A 27582-nucleotide genomic window follows, 5' to 3' on the forward strand; every position below is an offset into this window, starting at 1 on the left:
GAGATCGTTACGCCGCTGACATTGATAAATGACCACCAAACTACAGCGTTTTCTCACCAGTACTGCAGGCTAGAGAAACACAAACTGGAGGTCGAAATAAGCGAAGAAACGTCTGTAGGAGCAGGCTTAGCTAAGATATCAAACAGCATGAGGAAAACCATTTGAAAATGTCACAGCGAAATTACGTTTAAGAGATGCTGGAGATGAAGAAGCGCGCGGGGTTTGTGTTTCTGAAAAATTACACGCCGTCCAGTCGCCTGATTTGGAAATATTGAATTAATGTGATTTATTTCTTCACAGATTGCCTCAAACATTTTTTACAAAAGACCCCTGCACACATTCTCAGATGATTTTAGGAAGTATAGCTATACGGTTATCAAATTATCATTTATTACACTTTCTGTAGAAACAGTTTCAGTAGACATTATGTAGCCTAACCTATGCAGTTTTATTTTCAGTTAGTTTGTAGTCATCTCTGTTATGGTTGTTTGATATCTTGCACGTTTAAAATTATTTTATTTAAAAATGTCCGTGTGTAATTATATTTACTTAGCCTACTGTATTATATTTAAGTAGGCTACTGAATAAATTAACTACATGCTCTATAGGGTCAGGTTTAGGATTTTTTTTTGTGTGCATGTAATTATGCAAACTTTATATTTATTGCTACAGCATAACGTGCAACAAGGACACTAAAATAAAGTGATTCCGATTTTTATAGGCTAACGACCGTTTGCGTCTCCTTTCTTTTTTCCTTTTAACGATTACATAAATAAACTGCAGCAGTTGCATTTGATTTGCAAAATAAAAATAAATGTAGGAATTTCTAAATTAATTTGAACTGCACGTCGCATCAATATCGATTCAACGCATGAAATAACACGGCAACATTCAAAGCGAGAGATTTAACATTTTGAAAATGAAGCATTTATTACAAGAATTCGACTTTTGACTGTGTAGAAATACTGTACTGCTTTAAAAGACTCCTAAAAGGAAAAATGGACAGAGCGGGAGGATCGATCAAACTTATCAGTACATCAACAAACATATAATCGACTTTTTCCATAGAGAAAAGCAAGAGCGAGAACGGACCCAAAATGTACAACAATGTCCCATCTTCATTTTTAAAGGATCTCGACTGAATGCCTATTTGACATTGATGTGTTTTACAAATAACATTTACATAATTATGTACAATGGAACATCTCTAGTGGTTTAAAAACTCCTCCAGGCATACTTAGCCTTATGAGAGCACTTTTGCTCACCAATTCAACAAATAAACGCACAACTCATTTCCTCAGTGATGCTTTTCAAAACACTTCATGTGGGGAAGACTTTGTGGTTTCAGATACTGGAATTTGTGTCAGATGTGTGATCCCCTCGAGTGGTTTCTTTTCCCTCAAACTTTGAGGAATCATAAATGCAAAGGTCTAAATCTAGTCAATGACGCAAACCCAACATTTCCCAAAAGAAAAACAAAAAACTCATCATACACTCACATTTCAGTTCTTCAGGGCTTTTAGCATCTTTTACTATATTCCACATTTAATATGAGCGTGTGCACTTGTGCGTGAGGAGGAATATTCGTGTCTGGGGCGGCCACTCTACGGTTGAGCAAAAGTGCACAAATGGTGTGGTCCCCGTGATTCTTGACCGTATAACAAGAATAAATAAATAATTTAAAAAGGAAAGATCTCCAATTGTCTTTTCAGAAGTCTCTCTTTTGGCACAAATGCTTCAAGTCTGTTTTTGTTAAGGTGGTGTTCCTTTGGAAGGTCCTTTGGCTGGAGATCTGATGGCCAGATGATGAGGGGTTCTGTGGGAGATTTGGGAGGTCTCGTGAAAAGAGGAGGTGACTGGAGAGGGGTGTGTTCAGGTGAGGATGAATATGATGACGTGACTCCTCATGCCTCTGGCCAGCACTGGGACTATTCCTGAGGCCACCATCAAAACCTAGAACATACAGGGGGGGAAAAAAACAATATTGAGAGATTTATTCACCCACATGCACCCTGTGAAAAAAATACATTAAAGGAATATTCTGAGAACATGCTGATTACCAGAAAAAAATGTTTAGTCTAAAAAAACAAGCTAAAATCTGGATTTCATTGAGGCACTTATAATGGAAGTGAATGGGGCCAATGCGTAAACTTTAAAATACATTTTCATCATATGTTCAGTGCCACAAGATGTAAACAATATGCACATTAACATGATTTTAGTGTGAAAAAAATCAAAGTAAAGTTATATACAATTATACGACGTAATGTCTAAAACCCCAAAATGACCATAAAAACGACTCCAATGTAAAACATTTATTCAACATAAAAACAAACGTTCAGTTGCTACCTTAAATTTTGAAGTATAATAAAAATGGCTGTACTCATTGGTACAATAAGGTTTCATTAGTTAACTAAGAATTAACAGTACTTCTACAGCATTTATTAATCTTAGTTATGAAAATCAAATGTATTTGTTAACGTTAGTTAATGCTATATGAACTAACATGAACAAACAATGAACGACTATGTATTTTTATTATCTAGCATTAGCAAAGCTGTAACACATGTATTGCTCATTGTTAGTTCATGTTAGTTAATACATTAACTAATGTGAACAAATGAAACCTTATTGCAAAGTGTTACCAACTCATTTTTTGAAATCTTGCTTAGTTAAATCAACTTAAACATTGAATTGGTTCAATTATGTTGATGAGTTAAAGTAATGGAAAAACATATGTTGCCATGACTTATTGATCATATCATTTTTGTATCAGCTTTTCATCTCAAATAATACACATGTAATAAGAGAAAAATAAACACAACCGCTTTTTTCAGGCCAAATTCACTTGCTTTTTAAAAAGAAATCCAAATATTTTTTTGTGGTAATAAACATTACACCACAAATGCTCTCAATTAAACTGAACTTGTACCCAACTCTCAATATTCTTTTTAAATAAACATACACCTGCCTCTAAGATCATAAATGTGTCTCTATCCGCTTTATGCAGGAAAACAGATCTTCATAATGATCCCAACGATCCACCAGCATATGGTGTTTAACCAGAACGAATTAAGGACGGGGAAACATCCCTCTAAATGACGCAATTACAGTAACGACTCGATGATAATTCAATAAAAAAAAGGTAGGATTAAATAGTCTGGAAATTATTTAGTCTGCGTGTATCTGGCTCCTGCAAGCCAGAGCTCATGATATCTCTATGTGTCTGTGGCTTCGGTGGGGGGTGTTAACCTCCGCTCACCTCCCCTCTCCTCTCCCTTCATTAGCAGAGGCTGAGGTTGTTATTTGAGAGGAAAGGGCTGTGTTGGCACGATTGGAGAACTGGATGCGGTGCCTATTTACATATAAAGAGCTCTATTAATCAAGGTAAGTGTCATTATGGAGGGGCTCATTGGGCAGCACAGTGTGGGTATTAAATAAAATTCTCCATGCCAGGCCGCCCGCGGCGAGCGATACGTCTTGATTTGTGGACTGTCAGAGACAGGCAGCGAAGATGGAGCCGGGGAAGGAAGGTGCGCGAGTGCGTGCATGTGAGGGGGGGTCGACGGAGAGAGAATTGCCACCATAATCAGATTTCGCACGCCGAGTGAAAAGAGAAAGAAAGGGGATGTTCTAAGTACCAAAGCGTCTCCTTACGTTTATGGTTCGGGAAGCAGGGAGGCGTTTACATGTAGTGCCACTGTCCATCCATACCCATGTTCATACCCATACCTCCCATGGGACCTGTGAGGTGGAGAAACAAAATTAAGGAAACAATAAAACACATGCAAATGTACAGGAAGATTTTTATAACAGCACTAAAAGTGCAATTATTATCAAAGTGCGACTTACCGCCAGGCCGAAGACCCATGTGTTGTTGGCCGTCTAGCACAAAGCCGCCCATAGGCTGACCATCGGGGCTGTAAGCGGTTCCTTGACTTACTAAACACACAAAGACACAGTATATATATATGTGATATATGCACACACTGCTTATATGGTGATAGTAAAGATGGAATAAAATAAACCTGCACTTTACCTGCTCTGTTAGACTGATCAATCATGGGCTGCACGATTCTTCTTCGAGCATTGATAAACCTGTCAAAGAGAATACATTTACTAAATCTATTTATATCACTGACCGCACACAGTATATTTTACTCTTATTTAAACACTCAGGACTTTTACTACTGTGAGCTCTTTGCTATGATTTACAGCAAAATATCCCTTAATGCAGTGCGATTTCTCCTAGGCCTTTGGGTTAATGGACCTGTCAGGAGTCCACAAAAAAGCTAATGCACTGTTTAAGCGCCAGACCAAAGAAATTCTCTAATTTATAATGTAAACAAGCAGAGGTTTTCTTAATAAAGAGATTTTAACACCTTGTACCAATTACGTTTGAGAAACTTTCCGTTTAATGGTGAATTTTATAGTTGCGGACGATAAAAACAAATAGATTGATTTGATCTGTGGTATATTTTCCCTTTCGTCAGCACTCTAAAGTTAATCTCTGTTTTTAAGACTTGCTTTAATTGCGCTTCTCGCTGCAATATATTAGTGAATCAAGTAAAGGGGTCATTGCTCAATAAATATTCAATTGATATAGCATTGGCCTGGCAGCCTCGGGGTATGATTAGTCTAACTGCTTTTCAGACACTAATATGCTTCAGCAGCTCGTAACAGAGAGGTAGGAAATGCCCTGACATGCACTGGGGGAAGGAATTACTCATAGACAATGAGTCTTAGCCAAATGTTTGTGAACACCTTATTTTCTAGTGGTAAACACACGTAAGTGTATGGTACAAATAGTGGTAAAATTTTTATACAGTATAAAAAAGAATGGGTTACACTTTATTTTAAGGTGTCATTGTTACAGTGTAATTATATATTTAAGTACTGAGTAATATTTAGTAACTACGGATAGTTACTATAGGTTTAGGGTTTGTTGTATACATAATTTACTGTTATTACTATGGTAAGTACATGTAACATGTAACAAGGACACTGTAAAATAAAGTGTTACTAAAGAATGATAATACTTAATATTCAGCATGACTTTCTTAAAAAAATATTTATGACTATTACTAAATACTAAAACAAATAAGCTTTTTTGATATTTATATCACTGTATGTGTGTTAAATTATAGTAGTTATCTACATTATATGGTTAAAATATTTACATTTTAGTATTTTAATAATACATATTTTTATCATGGAAGAAGAACAACCTCATTTTGAAGTAAGAAATAAAAAAAAATGTATGAGTAAAGTCAAACGTCTTTTCAAATCTCATGGAAGAGGAAACAAATCTAAAATTAAAACTTACTTTTGAAAAAAAAGTAAAGGATAGTGCTTAAGAATAGTGTGGATTTAAGTAGTGTATGCTTTTCAAAATTGAAATGTTATTATGAGAGTATATGTGGTTATAGTAAATTATTTGAAGTATAGAAGTCTAAATGCATACAGAAATAAATAAAAAAAGTAATGAAAAAGGGAACCTTTTTTATGTCTATTGGTAATTATTATAGATATCAAAGTTGTCTAAGAATAGTTTTGATTGTAGCAGTGTGGGCGTATGATACCCCCCCCCAAAAAAAATAACACACACACACAAAATATCATATACCCGTCCTTTTCACATTCTCAAACTGAGAATGAGTATCACATTTGTGTAATCCAATAACATCTTTTCCAAGCAAGATGGTTCCTGAACAAACGTTCAGGAGAACTCTGGTGACCGAACAGCATTCCGGAATCCTAACATAACATTTGACAACTTTTCTAAAAGCCCCTCGGAGACCCTCGGCAAACCTCATCATTGCTCCTATTCTTACTTTTAATTGTCTCATAGGGGCTTTGAACACCGTCTAATAATAGTGTGAGAAATCAGGATCACCGGACTTGAAATGGAAATGTTACAGAGATCCCCAACCCTGACTTCTAAGTGCTGAGAGGTCAATCTGGCAAGTCAAAAGTCAAAGGTCAAAGGTTACTCACCAGTTATTCACTTGTAAGATGGTGAGGCCTGTGTCCTGTGCTAGCTGCTTCTTCTGCTCTTCAGACGGGTAAGGGTGCTGCAAGACAGAAACAACGAGAAAAATTAGATTAATGTGTGAGAAACCTCTGCAGTTATTAATATAGCTGTCCGATGATCCATAAAGCAATAACGAATGGAACATGTAAATGTCTTCATTTTTTAGAGTTGTGTATTTCTCCCCGCAGTCTCCATTAATAAAGCAAATCAAAATGACCTTACTTTTTCTTAAAAACCAATCTGTTTAAATGACTAATGACTTTCAGCTTCAAATGTGAGACTGCGGGCAAAAACGTGGATCCCATATGACTCTTTCAGGAAATTACATCATTATGTATGATAGACTTCCCATATGCAGCCCTGAGTTGGAGAATTTCCCTGCGTCTTATTGGCTGAGCGCTCGTGGTTTTGTTTGACATTATTTGACATTACTTGACAAATGATCGAGTGGGTGTGAAAGAGAGACAATGGAGAGTTTTGTTTAGGGTTGAATAGGGCTTGGCCCTTGGTGGCCCCGCAGTGGCCCCTGGCCCCTGATCTTCTTGCTCTCACTGTGAGTGCAGAGGGAGGGCAGCAGATGGCAGGCAGGGGTGAATGTATAGACAGTCCAGGGTCGTGGGTGTGCACCAATTTTGGCACTGTCATGGCCTCACCTCCCGTGGTCACTGGTGAGGGATGAGACCTGTTCCATGTCTCGCGCTCTCTCTCTCACACACTGACGGAGATTTCCCTGCTCACCTCCTGGCTTGCTAGCTGTCATTGTGTTGATGAATGACTGTAAGCCCTGCCCCCTTTCTACACAACCCAGTGACGGCCGAATGCGAGCTGGGCTCTGGGATCCATCTTTAAACTCTTATCAAAAAGCTCTCGGCAGGTTGCGCTGTGATTGTTCGCTAGCGTTTAGTGAGGAACCTATGTGTTCAAACGATGAAGCTAGCCGGCAAGCTTGCTTTCAAAGAATCACTCATATTTGCATGAATTGCACTTATGTCTACTAAGAACCCCCCTCCTCGTCCCCATTTGCATGCCAAAGGAGATGTCTCTATCTTGTTCCAGTGAAACTAACAGTTATAACTGTAATGTTCCACTGAATCTTAATGTTCCACCTTTCTTTAAGATTGTCAGCACAGGGGGTCTTTATCGTGGACCTCTGAATAGGTCACAAAAGATGGAGGCTTAGACCATATGTAAGAGCCCCCCCACCTCAAACGCCGCACACTGGCTCAAAGTAGAACCCGACAAAACGTAATCCTGCAGCTTTCATTCAGCCCCGACCCCAAATGAATGCATGATCGCCTGGGTGTTGCAATGGAGGCCATTCAGAGGCCAAAGTCCCCTCTAACACTTTTTTTTTGTCAGAGGACACATCCTGCAATGGGAAACACTTTTGCTTCACAAATTGCTCTGAAAAGGAGCTGGGAACAGAGAGAGGATAATTCAATTAGGCTCTCCTTTTTTATCTCTAAACTCTAAAGGTGGGTAAAAGGGAAAGGATTACTATGTGTACAGGACCTGTGTAGCCCTTAGAAAGTGCAGGAATTCTGAAAGAGAATGGAAAACAGGAAGACACAAGAGAATTGTGGGAATTTAAGGAGGTGGACCGGTGAAAATGTGCTGTGATTCAAGAGGGTTGAGAATGCCACAAATCAGCCCCAAACCGGCAAGTTTTGCTGAAACGTACTCACCCCGAGGCGAATACGACCCTCGGTTTTGACAAGCGAAATGGATGGGAGGGCCGAGAGACAGATAATAACACACCCTGCTAGTTTTAATGCAGTTTGGATGCAGGCCGCTGAGCTGAGAACAGTGGAATTGAACTAATTCGCCAAGAGACACGTCAAACAATCTGGCACATTTTACCCAGACCTCCGACTTCCGACCGGGAGATCTGAGCCAGTCTTACCGTAAGATGCTGGAAGAGCCACGCCCGCATGATGTTGGTCGCCACTTTAGGAAAGATCCCTCTCTTCTTTTGCCTTTTCTTGTCCTGGTCGTCCTCGTCCCCTGTTCCCGGAGATGCCAAGCTGTTATCCAGGCCATCTCCTGATAAACAACAGCGTGAAAGCAGGGCGAGAGAGAAAAAGCAAAAGAAGAAAGTCACTTTAATGAGATAAAACATCACCTTCAGTTGTTTATTCAGACCGATCACCAGTGCCACTCACAAACGCGATGTGAAAGAGCCTCGCAGGGGGGCTTGTTTTGATTAGCAACAGTAACACAAGGACCGCGGCGAGCAGGAGTATCCATGCAGTGAGAGGGAACGCTAATCAACAGAGCGAGATTTCTCCCGCTCTCTCTCGCTGTCTCAATGTCAGAGATCTCGAGGAAAGCTCTGCACCAACCCCAGTGCTATTAATTCAATGTGAGTTCTGTCTTTGACAAGGGGTAATGAATGTCCAGGCTCCATGCTTGAATGGGGAATGGAGACTTGGCACTGCAAAGAGAATATCTGATCCGCATTAGCACTCAAAATAAAGTCGAAAAACACGGGGAAAACATAAATAAAGAAACGCCCGTTAGTGGTTGTTGAGAGAACGGTATTCGACTTCAGAATTTATGTTAGTTAGGTTTACAGTGCAGGGACAGTGCATACGATGCTAAACCGATCATTTACAGTTTACATTAGCCACACTGCAAGACGTGACTAAGTTTTGTTAGTGGCCACGTACACACGTACACAGCTATTGCAGTTATTCACTGAAGATTATGCATTCTCTGGGAATTAAACCTTTGATCACAACGTTCTTAGCACCACGTACTACTATTGGAGCAATTACATTGCCTGTTAATTGTGTGAATATTGTTATTGTCTAATGCATTCTGACTTATTTACACTGTTAAAGAGTTGGATTATCATGCTAAACATGGCCAAAATGTCAAATCTCATGCTAAACATGGCCAAAATGTCAAAAAATTTGTTGGACATATGACGGAGTATTTCTGTGCCAAATACACTCCTTCAGGATTCAAAGAAGTTTCAGAATTTTTTTTTAGAGTATGGCCCTTTATAAAGTCATAAAGGGCGGAATTCCTTGTACATGCACTTCGACCAGAGCGAAAGCAAGAGCGTCAACAACAAGCTTTGTTCGGGTTACGGGAGCCGTTGGACGGCGCTATCATTTTGTTTTTAGACCGCGAAATCAACAATGTCACTAAACAAGTGTATTTCTGGTTGTGAGGGAAATATAACCTTGTTCAGCTTCCCAAATAACATAGCGTTAAGGAAACAGTGGATGCAGTTTGTTTTCCCGGAGCAGCAACGGAGTTCAGCAAGTGTGTTTGTTTGTTCCCGGTCATGAGTCGATACCACAGGCGGTGAGTGAAATTGCATCAAATGTCTGTGTTTTGTTGGCAATCTTATATGGTAAGTGCATATAATGTCAACATCACGAACATGAATCGAAAGTTATCCAGGGAGTGTGTGTGTTCTCAAGATTATTTAGCTCCGCCCACTGCATGCCTTCATAAGTTTGGCTATTTTCCAGAAAAAATCGGCGTGTCTTTTATAAATATGCTAAAACTAAAGACTCTTTGAACATATGAAGGATGCAATACTTCTCTATAGGTACTCAAGATTAACATGAGATTGGCAGAAACTGTGTGTTATGCCCCCTTTAATTGTGTGTATATATTCCCAACTAATAGTAAATATTAAACATTGAACTGCATGAATCATATTTCATTAATTCAAATGTGTATATAAAATACATTTTTCAGAACAAAGACAGAGCTTTAGAAAACTGGCTATAAAATGGCAAATCAAATCAAATGTGCTGAAATGACTACTCAACTACTTTTAACTATTGAGATGGCTGCTATTTTTATTTGTTTTACATGGTGTCAAATGAAAGAAGTTGGAGCATTCATAAAAAAATCCGACTTGACTCTTTCAGAGTTTGATGATACATGATGCTTTTAGTTACACGTTATTTTAAGGTGTCCTTGTTACAGTGTAAGTATACAATTAAGTACTAAGTAATAGTAACTACATGCACTTACTATGTAATTAGGGTTAGGGCTTGGTTTAGGGTTAGTTACATAACTATGCATAAATGGCTGTTATTATTATAGTAAAATGTGTAACAGGGACACTGTAAAATAAAGTGTTACTGCACTTTTTTACCAGTGGAAACTGGTAGTTACAGTAATTCCAGCATGACGTGAATGAGGCACATATTGTCAGCTCAATTGATGCTTAACAAACAATGCTTTTTGAACTGTGAGCTCTCTGATAACATCAAGCTTGCTTTCATTCCATTACCATCCAATCTAGTTTAAGATCAGAGCCAGGCAGGAGGCCGCTTTTAAACTAAGGTTTCCGTCTTGTCCTCCTCCCCACCCTCCTTTCTCTCTTTCTTTCCATCCCTCTTTCCCTCTTCCATTAACTGTGCATCAGGCAAGATGATTTACTTTTAACAGTCATGCTTATTTTTCTTGCCCTGAGGGTAGAGATGCCTTGAAAGCCTGCCCGGAGGGTGTGTGAATAATGTATCTGAGGGACTCCTCCCCGGAGGCGGGACAGGAACCCTACTTTTCTTAAGATTGGCCCTGCTGTGTCTCCTTGTTTTTGGGGATGCATCAATCAAAGGCGACTGTATGCGCCATATTCATACATTAATATTTCAGATAATGAATAATGACATTTGAATATAAGAAGGGGGGTGGTAGATGGACTTTAGGCTGACTGATGCCGTAATCAAAATGCAAGTCAAGGGCAGGGCAGTGGTCTCACACTGTCTGTCTACACAACACAGACTGCTGTTCCTTCTCATTATCCTTTCAGGAGTTTGCATGTTGACCACAGTCTTAACCAGCACAGAGAGTTAAGAGTTTCAAAGTGAATATGAAGAAAAAAGTATTAGAAAGTAATATGTTCTTAAAGGGTATGAAAGAAAAGGAAAAGTGAGAAAAAAAGACCCCGAAACGAAATGTGAGACTCTTAGTGTGTGCGTGTGTGTGTGTGTGTGTGTGTGTGTGTGTGTGTGTGTGTTCATAGAAATCAAATATCAAAAAGGTTATCAAACTTAAAAAGTAATCTTATATTTGGAACTATTTAGAGAAAAAAAAAACATTGCTTGAATTAAAAAAAAAAGAAAAGAGGTGAGATTTTTAGTGTTTTTGAAAATCAAATACCAAAAACGCCAGAGGGACTTTTTTTCTTTAAAGAGAAAAAAAAAGAACTATAAAATGAGACAAAAAAAAAGAAAATAAATGCTGTTTTCAGTCTTTATGAAAATCAAATATCAAAAAGGTGTTAGAATGAATGGAAACAAAAATAAATATATGAAAGAAGAGAAAATGAAAATGGTGAAATTGAAAAAATATAAAATTACATTTAGAAAAAAGAAAGATTGATTATGAAAATCAAATATTAAAAAGGCTAGAGCTGGAAAGAATGATAATACATATAAAAGTAACTTATTCTGAAAGTATAAAAACCAATGACTAAAAAGTAAAAATAGAATAAGATAAAAATGAATACAGAAAAATAAAAGAACAGAAAAGAATAGGTGAATTTTAAGTGTTTTATGAAAGTAACATATTCTGGAAAAAGCTACATTCTGGAAGTATACAAAGCAAATGGATTTTAGGCAATAAAATAGAATAAGATGTAAAGTAAAGGAAAGAAAAGAAAAGAAAAGAAAAGAAAAGAAAAGAAAAGAAAAGAGGAAAACGATAGATAAAGAGAGCTGGGTGAGATCCTTACATCTAAGGAAGACTCAAACACCCCCCCCCCCCCCCCCCCCCCCTTCTCTTCGAGCCTCTCTCCTCCTGTTCCAGAAAACGAAGGCCGCAGGGCTGATCCAACCCGACGCTAATCGCTTCTGACTGTTCCCTGGCAACTTGGCCCATGCAGCCTGTGTGACTGCACTCTCTTTAAAGGCTGCTGCTCTCTGCAGCTCCCTGAGCCCTACCTCACTCCCCGGCCCCAGAGTCTGCACGCGCAGCACAGAGGGGGGCCAGAGCAGCCTGGAGGAAGGCTGGAGTAAGCCCTCGGGCTGTTTAGAGAAAAACAGCACCCTAAGACATGGAGAAGAGGCTTCTAGCTTCAGTCTACAGTATTTTTTTTCTTTTCACTTTCACTTGTACATATAAAGCAAAACTTCTGAAGGGAGATATGATGAGCATATGCATATAAAACACATCAAGGCTAAGTATAATTTTTAAACCGGTTCTCCCACATCCTTCAAGCCGACCCTGACGGCAGCCGTGTCACATCACGGTACCTTCAGCATCCGAGAGATGACAAGGTCCAAAAGCTAAAACGCTCTGCGTTGTTCTGATGCTGATAATTAGATGAACTGGAGATAGATGAATGTCCCGGAGACAAAGGGGCCCGGCGCAAACTAGCCGGGTCTGATGACTGCCACCCCGCACGCATCACAGAATAAATCCAGTTTGCTTGCTTAATGAGCTCACCATGACCTCAATCTATCACGAACTATACTTCTCCAAAGGGGCCATAATTCTGACTACTGGACGCAACAGACTGGATAATTACTGGACGAACGCAGATGATTTTGTTCTCGCTAATCGTTTCGCTTAAAGCATATTGATTAGATGCTCTTATCCTCTTGTCCCCCATGGCCATGATATGATCTGGAGGAACATGGGATTGGACCACAGTCGGGTGGTATTGACAACTACAAAAACGCGGAGGCATCGGCTCTTGACACTTGTTGTTGGTCCACTACACTCCATGCTGGGATTTAACCTCCATTGAGGGTTCAGATATAGATGTAAACATCCTGTCTCAGCCTGTGTCTTTCAGCGGCCTTAGAGGTAACAACTGGCCTGGAATGTCCTGCAGCTTCCCTTTGTTCTCTTTTGGCCTTTGTGATGGACATTCCTAGGCTCTGCATTCCCACCAACACGCACATGTTTAGGATAGCGGTGGAAAACCCCCCACTACCATCCCAAACCCACTGAGGTGAGTCAGCCGTTCTTAAAAACCATTCGGACTGTAGCCGAGGACCACTCAGGGCACTTCTGCGGACCTAACGTGAAGGTTTCTCAACAGGAGAAACTTCTACTGATGTGCAACAAACAAAGGGAACCCCCTACAAGAGACAGGTGCTTTGAAGAGGCCCAGTAATCCTTTGGACTCGAGTTGGGTGACTGACGTAAGACCCCCCATTCACTTGTAATGGAAAAAGGTGTTTGCTTTACCGATCTCTTGAATGATAAAGGGAGGAACACTGATCCAAAGTGGCTCCTGGAGGAGCAGCAGGTAGATGTCCCTGATCCTAACCCAACCTCAGCCTCTGATCACCCCAGATATCACCCCTCTATTGTGACTAGTATTTGAAGTGCTCTGTCCTTCAGGCCGGCAGGGGTCATTCCTCTTCCCCTTCTTCAATGCATGCTCTTTGGGGTCAAAAGGCCGTGGGTCTTGGATGTCCCCCCACTGTTGTTTAAAAAAAAGCCCTGTGTGGGGAAAAATGCCGCCACCCAATGCTTTTCTCTCTTTTATACAGAGTTGCATTGCAGGGAGACTACTGGCATTGCTGCTATGCCAAACATTTTAAATTAGAGCTTTCATATTGTCCCACTAAGGCTTATTTGTCAGAATTACAATCTGGCTACTGACTTTTGCTTCTGGTTTCTCTTGTCTTGCAGAGCATCGTGCTATTGTACTGCATAGTGGTCAGGCCATTGATGCCTGATGGTTAAAAGGAGGCGAGAAACCCTGAAGGCTAATTTCTATTACAAGAAATTACAAAAAATGAAAATAAAATAAAATAGCTCTAAGGGAATGTAAATATAAAGTGGCAGATCACAATATAAATAAAGAAGGGAAAAAAAAGAGTGACATGCAAATGGAAGATCTGGTAAATTAAATTAGACCCTTAACCTTTCAAGAACATTAAACACCTATTGTGTCCACAGTTAAATCGTAAAACCGGCTCAGTGAACCATTGCAATAATGACACGAACAATGACACATGACTTTGATTAGTAAAAGCAAGCCACACGCATTAACAAATTATGAATTGAAATTCTGCAAAGTACCATAGAGGTTGTAATTAAAGCACAATATACACTGTAAAAAAAATGGTAACCTGTATAAAAAAGAGCTATTTCAACCCATTACAATTGACTTTAGTTTTTTTGACTTTTAGATGTTACCACTTTTAGGTTCCCTTTTTAAAATAAAATTAAAATCCAACATCTGTGAAAATACTATTCAAAGCTTGGAATATGAATAAGATGACAGCTGACTCTTTTTTAACAACGCACATTATGACGTAATAGTAAAACTGACAGGTTTTCCTACCTAGTTCACTGCTGTTGTCTCCGCTCTGAGAGGCATGTCCCCCGCTGGACGGTCCTGGGGTGCCGACTGAGGGAGTAGAGTGAGCGTCGTCCATGTCTCTCCAGGATGCTGGATTCTGATGTTCAGGAACATCCAAAGATCGAAGGGTGAAAAGAGAAGGCCACATTAGTAACACAACACACACATGCTATTTTTTTTAAAACAGCAGTTCTTTTTAGCGCCTAGTTACCATGTCTGTGCTACGACCAAATTAGAGACGACTGAAATGCACGATCCAAACAATCTAGGAACACAAGTCCAATGGAACCTCGCACAGAGTAACTGCTTCTCCTGATGTCTGACCGTAAATGCTCACAAAAAAACCAACGGCATCCCCTTTTTATCCAAAACAGGGAATAAAGCACTTAGACGGGCTCAACATGAAGGCAAACAGCAGCCGTTCCTCTTCAGGCCCTTAGCGTCAGCTGTTTGCCTGATGGTGATCAGCTAAAGAGCTCTAAGAAAGGCCAGAATAAGCTCCTACAACAATAAAGCTGTGTGAATAAGACCCTTCACTGTTTTCTCATTAGGACGTACAAAAGCAGTCTGTGGGTTTGTGTGTTTATGTGTGTGTGTGCTGTTAATAACGTTTCAGAAGGCCACTGTCTCTTTTCATCACCTAATTCAAATTGTTTTGTGTCACACTGCACACTTGTAAATCGATAAGACATTACACGAGCATCAATAAAAGATTACAGTTATCGTCAAGTGTACAAAGGTACATATTCATCAAATATATTTCAGCTGACCGAGTGAAGGTATGATGGTTAGACCTCACCATCCGCGGTTCAGATCTATTTACAGGAATCGTGAGGATGGGGAAAGTCATCTACTGTTTTACATGATAGAAGATGCTTCAATATAATAAAAAACGTCGGCTCAAATCCTTAAACGGATCTGTTTTTCCTCTGTGTGTTTAATATGACTATATCCTCTCCTTGCCATTTTGACATGGAACAAAGCAAGCCAGAATCTAAAGCCCTGTTCTTCTCAATTCTGTGGTTTTGTTCCTGTGACGGGGTGGTGCGTTGATAATAGGAAGCAAAACTGTAAAGAACACACTGTTGGTCTCCGAGTGAAAAAAAGACTCCCCTCCTGCTTGACAATAACAATCCAATCAGTTCAAAGACAATAGCGCATTCACGTGCAAATGTAACGTTGATCATTAGGGCTAACGGAGGGGTGGACAGTGGGGGGAAAACCCTGACCCTCAACAACACCTGCACCCAACATGACGGGCTTCATCAACATGATCATCATCATACCTCTTCGAAAAGAAGATATATCCTGGGGCAATGCCTTAATGATTCATATTAGAGCAAAGAGAAATGGATTTAGAATATGTTGTTTAAATAAATTAGCATATGTAACTACTGTAAGTAATTACTCTTCTTACCCTCTCTGTATTTATGACTAAAATGCATTGTGGAGATAAATAATGGAGGAAGCAAAAAATATATTTATATATATATATATATATTTTTTTTTTTACAGAATTTTAACTCATTCAATAAACTTCACCATGTAAGTTTGCATGATTCAAAATAAATGTCACTTTCAGTCTTTCCTTTGTTGGAAACTTCCCTGATGTCCCTTCATAAATTGACTGTACTGTAAACATACAAACAGCTCCACTATTTGATTGCCCTGTTTTATGATGTCATAGAAAGCCAATTAAAACTCACGTGATCTGCGAGATTTGTCGAGGATCCTGAGAGGTCGTCGAAGTCGGACTTGCACCCATCCCGTTCATCAATTACCAGGTCAATGGGCATTTTGCCCTTCAAACAGCTAATATACCGATGACAAAAGTTGTCGCATAGCTCGTGCACCTGATGAAAAAAAAATGAAATTTGTAAAAAAAAAATCATGAGAACAATAACATTAGGCTATAAATTGTTTACAATTATAATAATATAATTAACATACCTTTTCGAGTTCTAAAAGATGGAATCGCAATACTTGTATTGACTGAATCATCTAAGGAAATAGTAAAATAATGCATGACATATTTAAACAAAAATAACAACTTTAAAAAACAACAATAATAATAATTGGTATTAATAGAATAATAATAGGCCTAATGAATTTTGGTTATTCTAATCGCGCGAGAATTCACACTCACATCAAAAACTTCGCACGTCTGATATTGTGTTGGCTTTGTAATGTTATGACAATAGCAGAAGTGTAAATAGGTTCCTCCAGAGACGATGCTTTGAGGGAGCCCAGGGCAAAGACCCCCACGCCCTCTGATAACACGCGGCCTCATAAATCACTAAAGCTTCCTTTCTTTCTTTCCCTCAAAGAATCCTCGCATAGCGCTTTGAAGCGAATTTACCTGAAACAAAATCTGTGCGAAACAACATCTTACACTTACCAAATTGTCCAACTCTGGATTAGATGAAAATAACGGCTTCTCTGCCCGAATCTGTACAAAATTCCACAAGTTGGTCAGGGGAAAAAACAACAACAATGCGGGAAAATATATATTTCCAACAGCAAATAAACCAAAAGGAAATAATTTCACCCCAAAATTTCATTTAGTAACGAAATCGTTATTAGTTACGCCTACTTAAATCGTTAAAAAAAAGACACATTTCCAATCAAAAAGTTACCTGTTTGGCAAACACAGCGATGTCCTCGTTAAATGAATCGGATGAGCACACATCTCCTCCAGCGACTCCGGGCTCTCTCGGTGTGCATGTGGCCAGCTCGCACTTCTCAAACACCAGCGCCAGCAGCGGGAATAACGGGTGCCTTCAAGAATCAACATAAACATAAACATAGATCAAAACACCATATCAATAACTGAGCAATCATGTTGGTGACAGTAATAACGCATTGGAGTTTTACTTTCATTAGTTACATAGTTGCATAGGTACATTCGTTTAATTTTTATAGATAAACAGCATTCTTTTGAAGTGTAATTATGCAGCACACTATTTGTTTAAAATGTGATGCATTTATAGCATTTGCTTTACAAACAGACATATCATTTATATGTGCAAAGTAATTTACTGACTGTAGTGAAGTAGCTAAATAAATTTCACTGTCAAACGCGGGTACAATAAAGTAGCACACCATTAAGATTGTGTTAACTAGATATGCCAAGTAAGAATTCATATAAGCATGACTGCAATAAAGTACCCATAAATTTGGTCCTTGTCTCTTTTAAGTGCGTCGTTGACAGCCGAGCCCATGCTGCTGGGCATGATGCTGTGCGGTGCGTGGGCCCCGTAGTGTTGGTTGGCATGTGGCGGTGGGCCGTGATTCAAATGGTGAACCTGCGGCAGGGGCCGAGGCGCGTGTGGGTCCCCGTACATCGACGTCGGAACCCCAACTCCATCCATGCCGCCACCATAGTGGGCAAGGTCTTCGTACTGCAGCAGATAGAAACCATTTAATAGGCAACTCAAATAACAAATGTGTTTACTTAATATTACAAATATTAAAAGCAAACTTTGAAGTTTTACGCGGTGGATTTGTAAGAGAACGTACCCGTTGAGCCATCAGCATATGAAGCTTCAGTTGATATTAAGTGCAAATTGTGATCTTATCCAAGGAGGAAGCAATTCGAGTGATTTAATTCCTTTTGTGCATCCGGTTTAAGAGGACTGAGCTGTCGGTAATCCGTTGAGATGATAGAGCATGTCCTGTGAAGAGTTTTTGATCGCTCCCTTTTCAGCCACTTTTAAGTAATTCGACCGTTTTGCTAAACACACTTTGACGAATGTATAGGCTACTTAAATAAAAAACGACACCTTTACCTTGTACAGGCTATAAGTATTTGCTTCCACTTCAACGTTCTGACAGTCTAACGCAATTTACCATTCAAAGACTTCTTGAAGTCAGAAGAATCTTTCCAAAATCGGGGATGTTCGTGTCTGGCATGGCAAACACTGCAAGGAAAAACTATCCGGATCTCATGGTCCCTCTTTACGACCCACGCTTTGCCTCGACTGGGATTGTGTTGGTGACTGGAGCAGGTTCCTCTTGAAGAGACTGAGCCCCTGATGACTGAGCCTGGGAAGCGTGGTGGGTGTTACCAGCTCGACACCTCTACATAAAGCAAGAGAAAGAAGAGCGCAATGACCACGAGTAGCCAGCGAGGGTTCACATTGGATACGCGCACGGATGACGCACCACCATCCTCTGCGTTTTGTTACTAGGGGTGGAGTGTCTTTATTTTTAAAAGTGCTAAAATCAGATCAGTGCACTGAGTCGCATTGGGAATGGACCTTATTTCAACAAATTGCTGAGCATCACAGCATTTGAGCCTTTGAAAATACCACAGACTAGCCTACATTTTCACTGCTTCGTTGTTTAACTGTCCCTCAATACTTGCACGTCATATATTAAGTTTTACATTTGTATTATAAAGTTACGTTTACGTTTATATTTTCCTGTTCTAGCTTCTGTGAATACAGTAAATAGATCAAAATCTCCATTGATAGTTAAAGAACTGTCTGATTTTTTTGTTGTTGTTGCGTTCAGTTTAATGTTATAGATTGACGTTGTTTTACATTATTATATTTTTAACGATTGTTAATGTAGGCCTATGAAACTAGAAAATGATTTTTTTTAAAGAAAAAAAAAAAGCTATAAAACCCTGTGTAGTTATACATCTTCCTTTTACTCCAAGCGCTTTTGCGCATAAATGACACTGAGGGAATTCTGCATGACTTTCTCTCTGCAATTCCATCATCATATTTGAACGCCTATATAGGAAACACAAGGGAAGAAAACACAAACTAATTTGATGTACAAAATAATTTATTTTCTTTGTAGCCGACAATTTAAATGCATTTTTTCATGCTCTTTTTTTCTAAAAAAATATATACATAGTTCTTATCTATAGTTTAAAATAACTAGACTAATGTTATGACTAATGACTAAATGTTTTTGAAACGATATTTATTATATTTAAATATTAAATTATATCGAGCGGCACAGTGATGAATAAATGTTATTTATGACCAAATCTAAACAGCATTCTTCTTCATATATGTAAAATGTTAAAGCCTTTTTTAAACTCCATTTGTTGTATTGCTGTTCATTATTCCCCGCTATATTACATCATTTTAAGAATGAATTCTGGCTTAAAGACATTAATTTCATTTTTTTAAGAAAGCGTTGCAGCGAGGATCCTCAGTGAATTCTCCAGAAAAATACCGTCGATATTTTATTACCAATAGATTTAGATGCGGCATTTCTACAAACACACGCCGAGAGTAGCCTAAGAAACACATTCTCATAACTTCTGCAGTCCGACATCATAGTAATAAATAATTGTATATTATATATAGGCTACTACTATTACACAACTATAATAATATATTATTTGTATTACATTTGACTTATAATTATATTTTATCTTAACTTAAAACAAAAAATCCTTTGGTATGAAAATTTTCACTATTTTTAAACTACCTTTAAATGTCAATGTTCCTCGCCCATGTTGATGATAATCCAATCTAATTTCAAAAGTATTGACCTTAGCTTGACCCGTCAGTAGCCTATGTGTGCCTGAGCCGCGCGATACTTTCCTTCTTCCGATCCAGCGAAAGTCCTGCAAACCTGCCGCTGCATGGACTCCAGTTTCACATGTGCTGTGCTTTCCAGCGCAACAATCAATTTCAAAATCACTTTACCTTCTATCACCACCTAGTGGTGCATCACTCTTTGAAAGCTACCGTGCAAAGACAACAAGAGGAGAACGAGTTCATATTCGAGTTCTCTCACCGGAGCCTCGTTGTTGATGGAAAATCAAACGTAACCAAAAAACAGCAGGCTATGCAATGTTGGTGCTGAATATCACAAACGCGTGATGTATCAACAAGAAAATGTAAAATACGATCACAAAATAATAAATGAATATCACACACATAAAGAGCAAAATAAACATTGCGCGTACTTAAAAGGGACTTGAAGTTTCCAAATAATTGCAAATATGCACTTAAATGTTCCAAGGCGAAGGATAAGAGAGCATTGCATGATGAGGTCGTTTATTTACTTTCCAGGAGAGATGGGAAACTTCCTTCCTTTCATCAGTCTGTACATAATCTCGCGCGCCCTTCTTTGAAAAGCAGCGCGCGTGAATTATTAAAGGCATACATTTGAATTATAAATACGCTAATGATACCGACACGGGCTCAGCGCGCCATGCCCGAGGCTAAATTCTTCCGATGCACATTATTTCTTGGCACTCAGACTTCATTTCCTCTCTCCTTTCTCTTTCACTTCTTCTCCTCCTTTGTATTTTGCTCCCTGCTTACAGTATGCATGGAAGATGCTGACTGATTCATGCTGTCACCCAGCCTGCTTTAAAGTGTAATGAGTTACCATAGTCTGAGCCCGTGTGCATCCTCAAAAACCAGGTTGCACAATTCGCCTGCCAACCACCACATCACCCCCCCCCCCCCCCCCAAAAAAAAAAAAAAACTAGAAAAGAAAAAAGAAAAAGCAAGCACACATGCATGCAACCAAGGCCTGGCGGAGAGTCAGACATCATCCTCTGCTGTCCTGAACATCATTAGCATTGTCAGGACAGGGTGAAGAGGACGGCCCAGACTCTCTCCCTCTCTCTTCTTTGTGGCTGCTGATAAATATGTACATATTTGATATGTGTATGCATGTATGCAGCGTATACACGCTTCAAAATGGGCATCCGGAAGGGATGACAATGTAGTGACCTGTATCTCACACGCAGCATATGTGGAACGAGATTTACCGAGCACTGTCAGTTTGCTGGCAGGATGCAGTGTGTGTACATCCAGTGTGTCTTCTGAAAGAGAGTACAGGAGCAGCCCTGTACAAACATCGCAATGTGTGGAGTGCTGTGGGAGTACAGAGAGTGCATTCCAGCCGAATGACTTACAGCGCATGTGCTGACAGCCTGACCTCACGAAAAAGAGATTCTCTCCAACCCCTCATTAAGAAGCTTTATCCTCCTTCCAAAAAAAGAAAAATAATAAAACCTTGATGTGTTTTTTTCTTGTTCCCTAATGCTTTAACATTTTCTTCACATTTTCATTTCCATAAATTTGAACCCCAATTATTTTCATTATGACTGCAAGTGACCCAGAACACAGAAATAATCTTGAAGGAATATTATTTCACCAAGAATGCAGAACTTCGATGCAGCTCAGGTCACAGGCGTGTATAATAAAGCATTCAGCGATGAGAACATCTGTGATTAAATGAACACCTCTTCACACTCCATCAACATGTTCATCAAAAGTTTGTCTATTGTGCATAGATCCTAAAATTGTCATCTAAATAGTTTCACCACCTGCACACTTAGTGTTCATGGTGTTGTGACAATTAAGTTATTTGATTTAATGTAAATTTTTGGACGTTAAAATAGTTTCTTCTATCCCAGCTAAATATAATGGAGATTCATAAGTAAATCATAGTTTGAGTGCTGAAAAGTGTAAACACTGCTGGTCTGTTGTGCTAAAAATATTAACTTTTGTGTGAAAATCCCAACCAGCAGCACAGACTCAACCAATGGCGTGAGCAGTGTTGGGGATAAAGCATTACAACGCATTACATGCATTATGTAATCAGATTACTTTTATGAGTAAAGTAATGCATTACTTTGTACATTACGGTAAGGTTGCGAATTACAACTGCCCACCCCTCCCTTTGGAAGCACATAGAGAAGCTATGTTGGCCGACACAGGACAAGGATGTCGTCATCTGAGACAGCAGAGAGTAGCTAAAGCTCTGTAGAGCAGTTTGTCCGTTACTGTAGAAACATGATGGCGCAAAATGGCGATTTCACTGTAAGTGGACCCGTGGTATGCAGATAGAAATGGCTCATTCTAAGGTAATAAAAACATAATGGTTCATTATGTAAGGTCTTTATACACCACTGTAAACACATGTATATTATATAGACCCTTTTCACAGACTGTGATGACGCGTTTAAAATGTCATCAATATCGTAAATCCTGCAACGTTTTTTGTATTTTCATTTTTAAAAAAATATATGTACATTTATAACACTAAGACTTTGTATTTCATTACTTTTGCATCAAATTACAATAAAAAAGTTACCGCTGCTGTGAGGGTGTTTAGTAATAGCGTCTATGGGAGTGATGGTAAAAATTAACATATTTCTCTCTTTTCATTGCCGTTATCAATCTCACTATTTTTTCCTCTTTTTGAAAGTTGTGAAATCACTACTGTGGTGTTTTTCTTTTGCTATGTTAGCAAATGGGTAGCCTGACGTGGTCATACTCAATTCTAGTCAGAATATGAGTCTGAGACCGCTCCGTTGGGCTGTGATTATGGGGCGTGTTTCAACCGAACCAGGAAAGACCTCAATTGGATAGACCTACAACCAATCAGAGCAACGGAGCGACGCACAACGTTAGTTGTCAAATGTCAACAGAACTCAACTGCACTGTGTTGCCATGTCCGCGGGTTGAAGCGACCCCAATTATGTGATATACAAACCCAGGAATGCGATTTTTAGCTGCCAGCCCTGCCAAAATAACACATATTTTACCCCCCAAATGCCTTTTTTTTCCCGGAGAACCCCCCCTGGAAAGCTATTGGGCTTGTTTTTGGCTAGTTTTGAGGAACGTTAGCAATTGGGCGGGTTTTGTTGTAAAAACTTGGCAACCCTGCCTGCACGCACGCTGGAATAAGTAGCCTAACGTTAGAAGAACAAGATTAGTGTACGATCTTTGCCGGTGTTGTAAAAAAAATAATTTAAGGATACACAGAGTACTTACCAACACGATCATCATTTCTGAGAGAAATAGTAAAGGTGAATGCATATACGAACAAGTTCTCCGTTTAGGATTAGAACAAACTCAACCCAAGCGGCTTTTGATGACGTGGATGATTACGTTACTGTTTATCATCTGTCCATCATCGTCTAAAGCCCGCCCTGACAATTTCATTGGTCCGAACAGTTTCTGTTCGGGCATAATTACTTCTCTACCGATCAATTCCAGACCGAACTGCCCGAGTAAAAATGTTGTGGGCGGGGCTAAGTTCGGCTGGCATCCAGGCTAGCAAATGGGCACACACAAAAAAAATTATTAATGTATTCTCTCATTCACAGCTATAATATTTAACCCAACTATGACGACTTCCGCTCTGAGAAACCCGGTAATGTGAAAACGGTCTATTGCATTTCTGTCAATATATCCTAGTCAATACTACACACTGCACCTTTAATGCCGCGTTCCAGGCAGCCCGTAACCTGTGTTTTTCAAACCTTCTACCCGTGAAAGTGCACCGGAACGGCAGTCAAACCCGTGAATTCCCACCCATGTCTTACTAGATCAATGTACTCCCAGTTACGAGATCTGACGTCACATAGCTCGCGAAACAACAATGACAGCCCCGTACGGATGCAGTGTTTATGAAACAAATATACAATTAACGTTAAATAAAAGGTATAACAGCTTCTCTTGCCGTATGCGCCGTTTCCCCCCTACGTTTCCCTCAAATAAGCAAGGAGTAAGCACATTTGGCGATAGAAATGATTGTTAAGGACCATAAGCCTCATAGGGTCCGCCATGCTTTGTTTACATCTAGCTACCACACGATTCCTTGTGCTCAGGGCCTCAGGCAGTTTGGTGTGACTTTGCCTGGAACGCTACACAGTCGTGAGTCGTGGTTTGAGGTTGTAACTTAAGGGATCAAAAACCTGCCTGGAACACAGCATAAGTAATGCACATTTCTTTTCCGTTTAATTAATATGCGTAAAAAATTTTTTTCAACCACTGAATTCAATTCTCTTTACTCCATAATCACTTGCACACTCATGCGTGTGTGCGAACAGACAAAAAGTGCAAAAATAACAAAATGACTTTCAACTTTCAATAAAAAGAGTTGTATAGTAGGTAAGATAATCTGTAATGTTTTGGCATAACACAATATTGTAACGCATTACTTAAAAGTAACTTTCTCCGAAACCGGACGTGAATTTGGGGTGGGTCTATCTGTTTAATACAACCAATGGCAGAATGTTTATTGGGAAACCTGTGTGAAACCAGTCATTATTTTTTTTTTTTAGCATTTTTAAAAGGTTCCTAAATAATTGGAACCTTTCTATTGCACAAAAGGTTCTTATAGTGGGAAGAGATTCTTAAGAGCATTAAAATGCTCTTCACACTAAGGAAAAAATGGGTTCTTTTAAGAACTGTTTACTTTAATGGTTCTTCTATGATACTGTGTGAAAACACCCTTTTTGGAACCTTTCTTTTTGGAATCATAATTGGAATATTTTTTTTTTTCACAAAAACAGGGCCCAATGTACTGTTGTGGAGGAATTTTGGAATTGCACATTCCTGTTTAAACATGACAGATTTTTTTTCCTACAGTGCATACAGAAACAACACCTTAAAATTAGGAGCACCACAAAGAAAGAAGGAAGGAAGGAAGGAAAGAAAGAAAGAAAGAAAGAAAGAAAGAAAGAAAGAAAGAAAGAAAGAAAGAAAGAAAGAAAGAAAGAAAGAAAGAAAGAAAGAAAGAAAGAAAGAAAGAAAGAAAGAAAGAAAGAAAATGCAGTTCATGCAGTGGAAAAATTCAGGGAAAAAGGAACCAGGGATGTTAAATGAATCCTTCCATCTGTAGAAATAAGGAAACGGGGAAACAAAGTAGTGAAAAGGGCTGGATTTTCATCTGCTGAGAGAGATATGAGGGAGTGGAGACCATTACCATTATTCAGCCTCATGATCTGTGATAAATCAAATTGTTAATGAAAACCATATACCCTATTAATCATCACTGTAATCAATCCAGTGCATGTGATTAGTCCTTTCCCTCCGTCTGCCCTGCACAAAGGAGCAGAGTTCATCTCTCTCTCCTCTCTCCCTCTCTCTCTCTCTCTCTCTCTCTCAGAATTGTAAGCAGGCAGGCTGAAAACATGTGCGTGAATGAGAGGGAGAGATGTTAGAAAAGATAAAAAGAGGACAGAGTAGATCATGGTATATTTTAAGTCATAACAGTCTGAGGGTCATTCTGAAGTGATTCTGTATTTTGTACAGTAAATGGTTCACACAAGGAGGTGAAATACAATAAACCACCCCATAATTCTGAGTAGTAATTACCCTGTCATTGAATGAGATCACAGAAACACTCAGACAAGCGTGTGTGTGTGTGTGTGTGTGTGTGTGTGTGTGTGTGTGTGTGTGTGTGTGTGTGTGTGTGTGTGTGTGTGTGTGTCTGGGTGGTAGCATTAATGTGTGGAGATTTCATTTCTGAAGAGTGATCATTTGACTGTTCATTTTGCTGAGATTTATAGCGTGTTGACTATCTGCAGCCTGCATCCCCTCTCTGGTCTTTAATAATAGGAAATTAAGACATTAATCACCCTTCAGTTCTCATCCACTTGAGGACATTAAACTACACACACACACACACACACACACACACACACACACACACACACACACACACACACACACACACACACACACACACACACACACACACACACACACACACACACACACACACACACACACACTATTCGGTCGGACATACTCATTTAAATAATGATGATGATAATAATAATAATAATGAAATTTGTTACGTTTTTGAAAATTTTGATTACATTAAGAATTTATACATACAAAACGTATATTTGTCCAAAAAAAAATAAAAAAAAAATAAGCATAAGGTTTTCAATATAATGAAACAGAAACCAGCAACACATAATGGTCATATACATATACTGTATATAATGGTCTGTTGGTGGTGGTATATGGTATTGGTAGGGCTGGAATGGTTAGTCAACATTATTGACAACGTTGACAATAAAACCTGTCCACAAATATTTTTGTCTTCAAATAGTTGTTATATGATAGTCTTTAAATCATTAAAGACCTATTTTTAGGACCTGCAATGACTTGGTTTGACCAGTGGAGTCAAAATTCATTTAACATATAATTTTAAAAGCTGAAATGATTTCCTTATTTATTACTGTATAATAGGTATACCTTGATAATTGAACTAATTGAAAAAGTTGAATAATCAATAAAAGCCTAAGGATTAATCTGTGAAATAATCGACTATTAGTCGATTAATCATTCTAACAATCATTAGATTAACCGATTATCAAAATAATCCTTATAGAAAATGATTAATCCTTAAAGAAAATTATATTTATTGATTGTGATTTCGACTTCAGTGAAAGTTACACTATTAAACCATTAGATGTCGGCAAAGACTGTCTTTATGAGTGACTGGTTGTAAACAAGGAAGTTGTTTTAGCGCTGTCTTTGGAAATCATTTAAAAGGACAAAGATATTGATTTCCTCAGTGGACATTCAAACTGATTTGTTATAATGGATATACTATTATTGACATCGACCATTATGGACACCATATTACACTCGTTTAGTCGATCTCTCTAGCATAATACCCTACTCTACATAATGCAATAAGCTTCGATGAAGCGACTCAACATTCCTTTGTTATTAGTTATAGGTGTCATGAACTGGCTTTTTTAATTTTGTTATACGGTTGTCTGAAGTCAACTTATAACGTTTGCGTGGTTTTTACATTCAGAAACATCATAATGAATAAGTAATAGGCTATTTTCAGCCTTGGTTTTGAGGCTCTCTGAAAAACGTTCGGTTTTGATGGGCGTGCCGCACTGAAGACTTGGAGGTAAATGCCCACGGCTAGGATTGGATAAGATTTGAATATTTAATGAGCTTCAGCTCCCTCAGTACATGTGGGAATTATCTGGGGAAACACTCACAGGGCTCATCAAACAAACACAATGATTCATCTCTCATCCACCCGCGATTGATTGGAATGTTATTTTTGTATTGGCCGGCCCGATGTGAATATAACCGCAAACCGTACACACACACAGGCTTGGTTGGCCCGATCAGTGAATAACCACGACCCGTACACACACATGCACACGCACAAGAAAGGAATGTTATTTTTGTATTACTTGGTCGGCCCGATGTGAATATAACCACAAACCGTAAACACACACGCACACACACACACACACACACTTTGCGAGCCCTGGCGTTAGAAGTCCGAGTCTGATCACAAATGAACCAATAACACCTCAAATAAAGGATTATCCAGCCTGACAGTGTGCTAAGGTATGTAATCAACAGATATCAAACGATCTGTAACAATGCAATACTAACACATAAAAAACATGTTTTACTCACATAAGTGTGGATCCAATATAGAAGGCAAAGCATTGTGTTTTAATCTCAATATGTCTGCAAATCCA

The 27582-nt window shown here is 39.0% G+C and overlaps 1 protein-coding gene across 2 annotated transcripts; it reads right to left on the bottom strand.

The window, feature by feature from the left end:
* Positions 1-264: 264 nt before the first annotated feature.
* meis2b (Meis homeobox 2b) lies at positions 265-19961 on the bottom strand. 2 transcript variants are annotated; one of them, XM_079830887.1, is made up of 14 exons: positions 19782-19961; positions 17850-18410; positions 17499-17731; positions 16967-17108; positions 16729-16779; positions 16281-16331; positions 16037-16183; positions 14313-14427; positions 7938-8077; positions 5998-6074; positions 4040-4098; positions 3853-3942; positions 3658-3744; positions 901-1953 (listed from the first exon to the last, which is right to left on the bottom strand). In XM_079830887.1, the coding sequence occupies exons 2-13, from the start codon at positions 17865-17867 to the stop codon at positions 3686-3688; spliced, it is 1182 nt and encodes a 393-aa protein (XP_079687013.1). In that variant the 5' UTR covers positions 17868-18410; positions 19782-19961; the 3' UTR covers positions 901-1953; positions 3658-3685. The 2 variants fall into 2 exon arrangements, with proteins under 2 accessions (XP_079687012.1, XP_079687013.1); XM_079830886.1 differs by lacking the exon at positions 19782-19961 and having other exon boundaries at positions 265-1953; positions 17850-18524.
* Between the last annotated feature and the right edge of the window lie 7621 nt (positions 19962-27582).

This window comes from Gobio gobio (genome assembly GCF_949357685.1).
Source record: "Gobio gobio genome assembly, chromosome: 12".
Classification (NCBI taxonomy): domain Eukaryota; kingdom Metazoa; phylum Chordata; class Actinopteri; order Cypriniformes; family Gobionidae; genus Gobio; species Gobio gobio.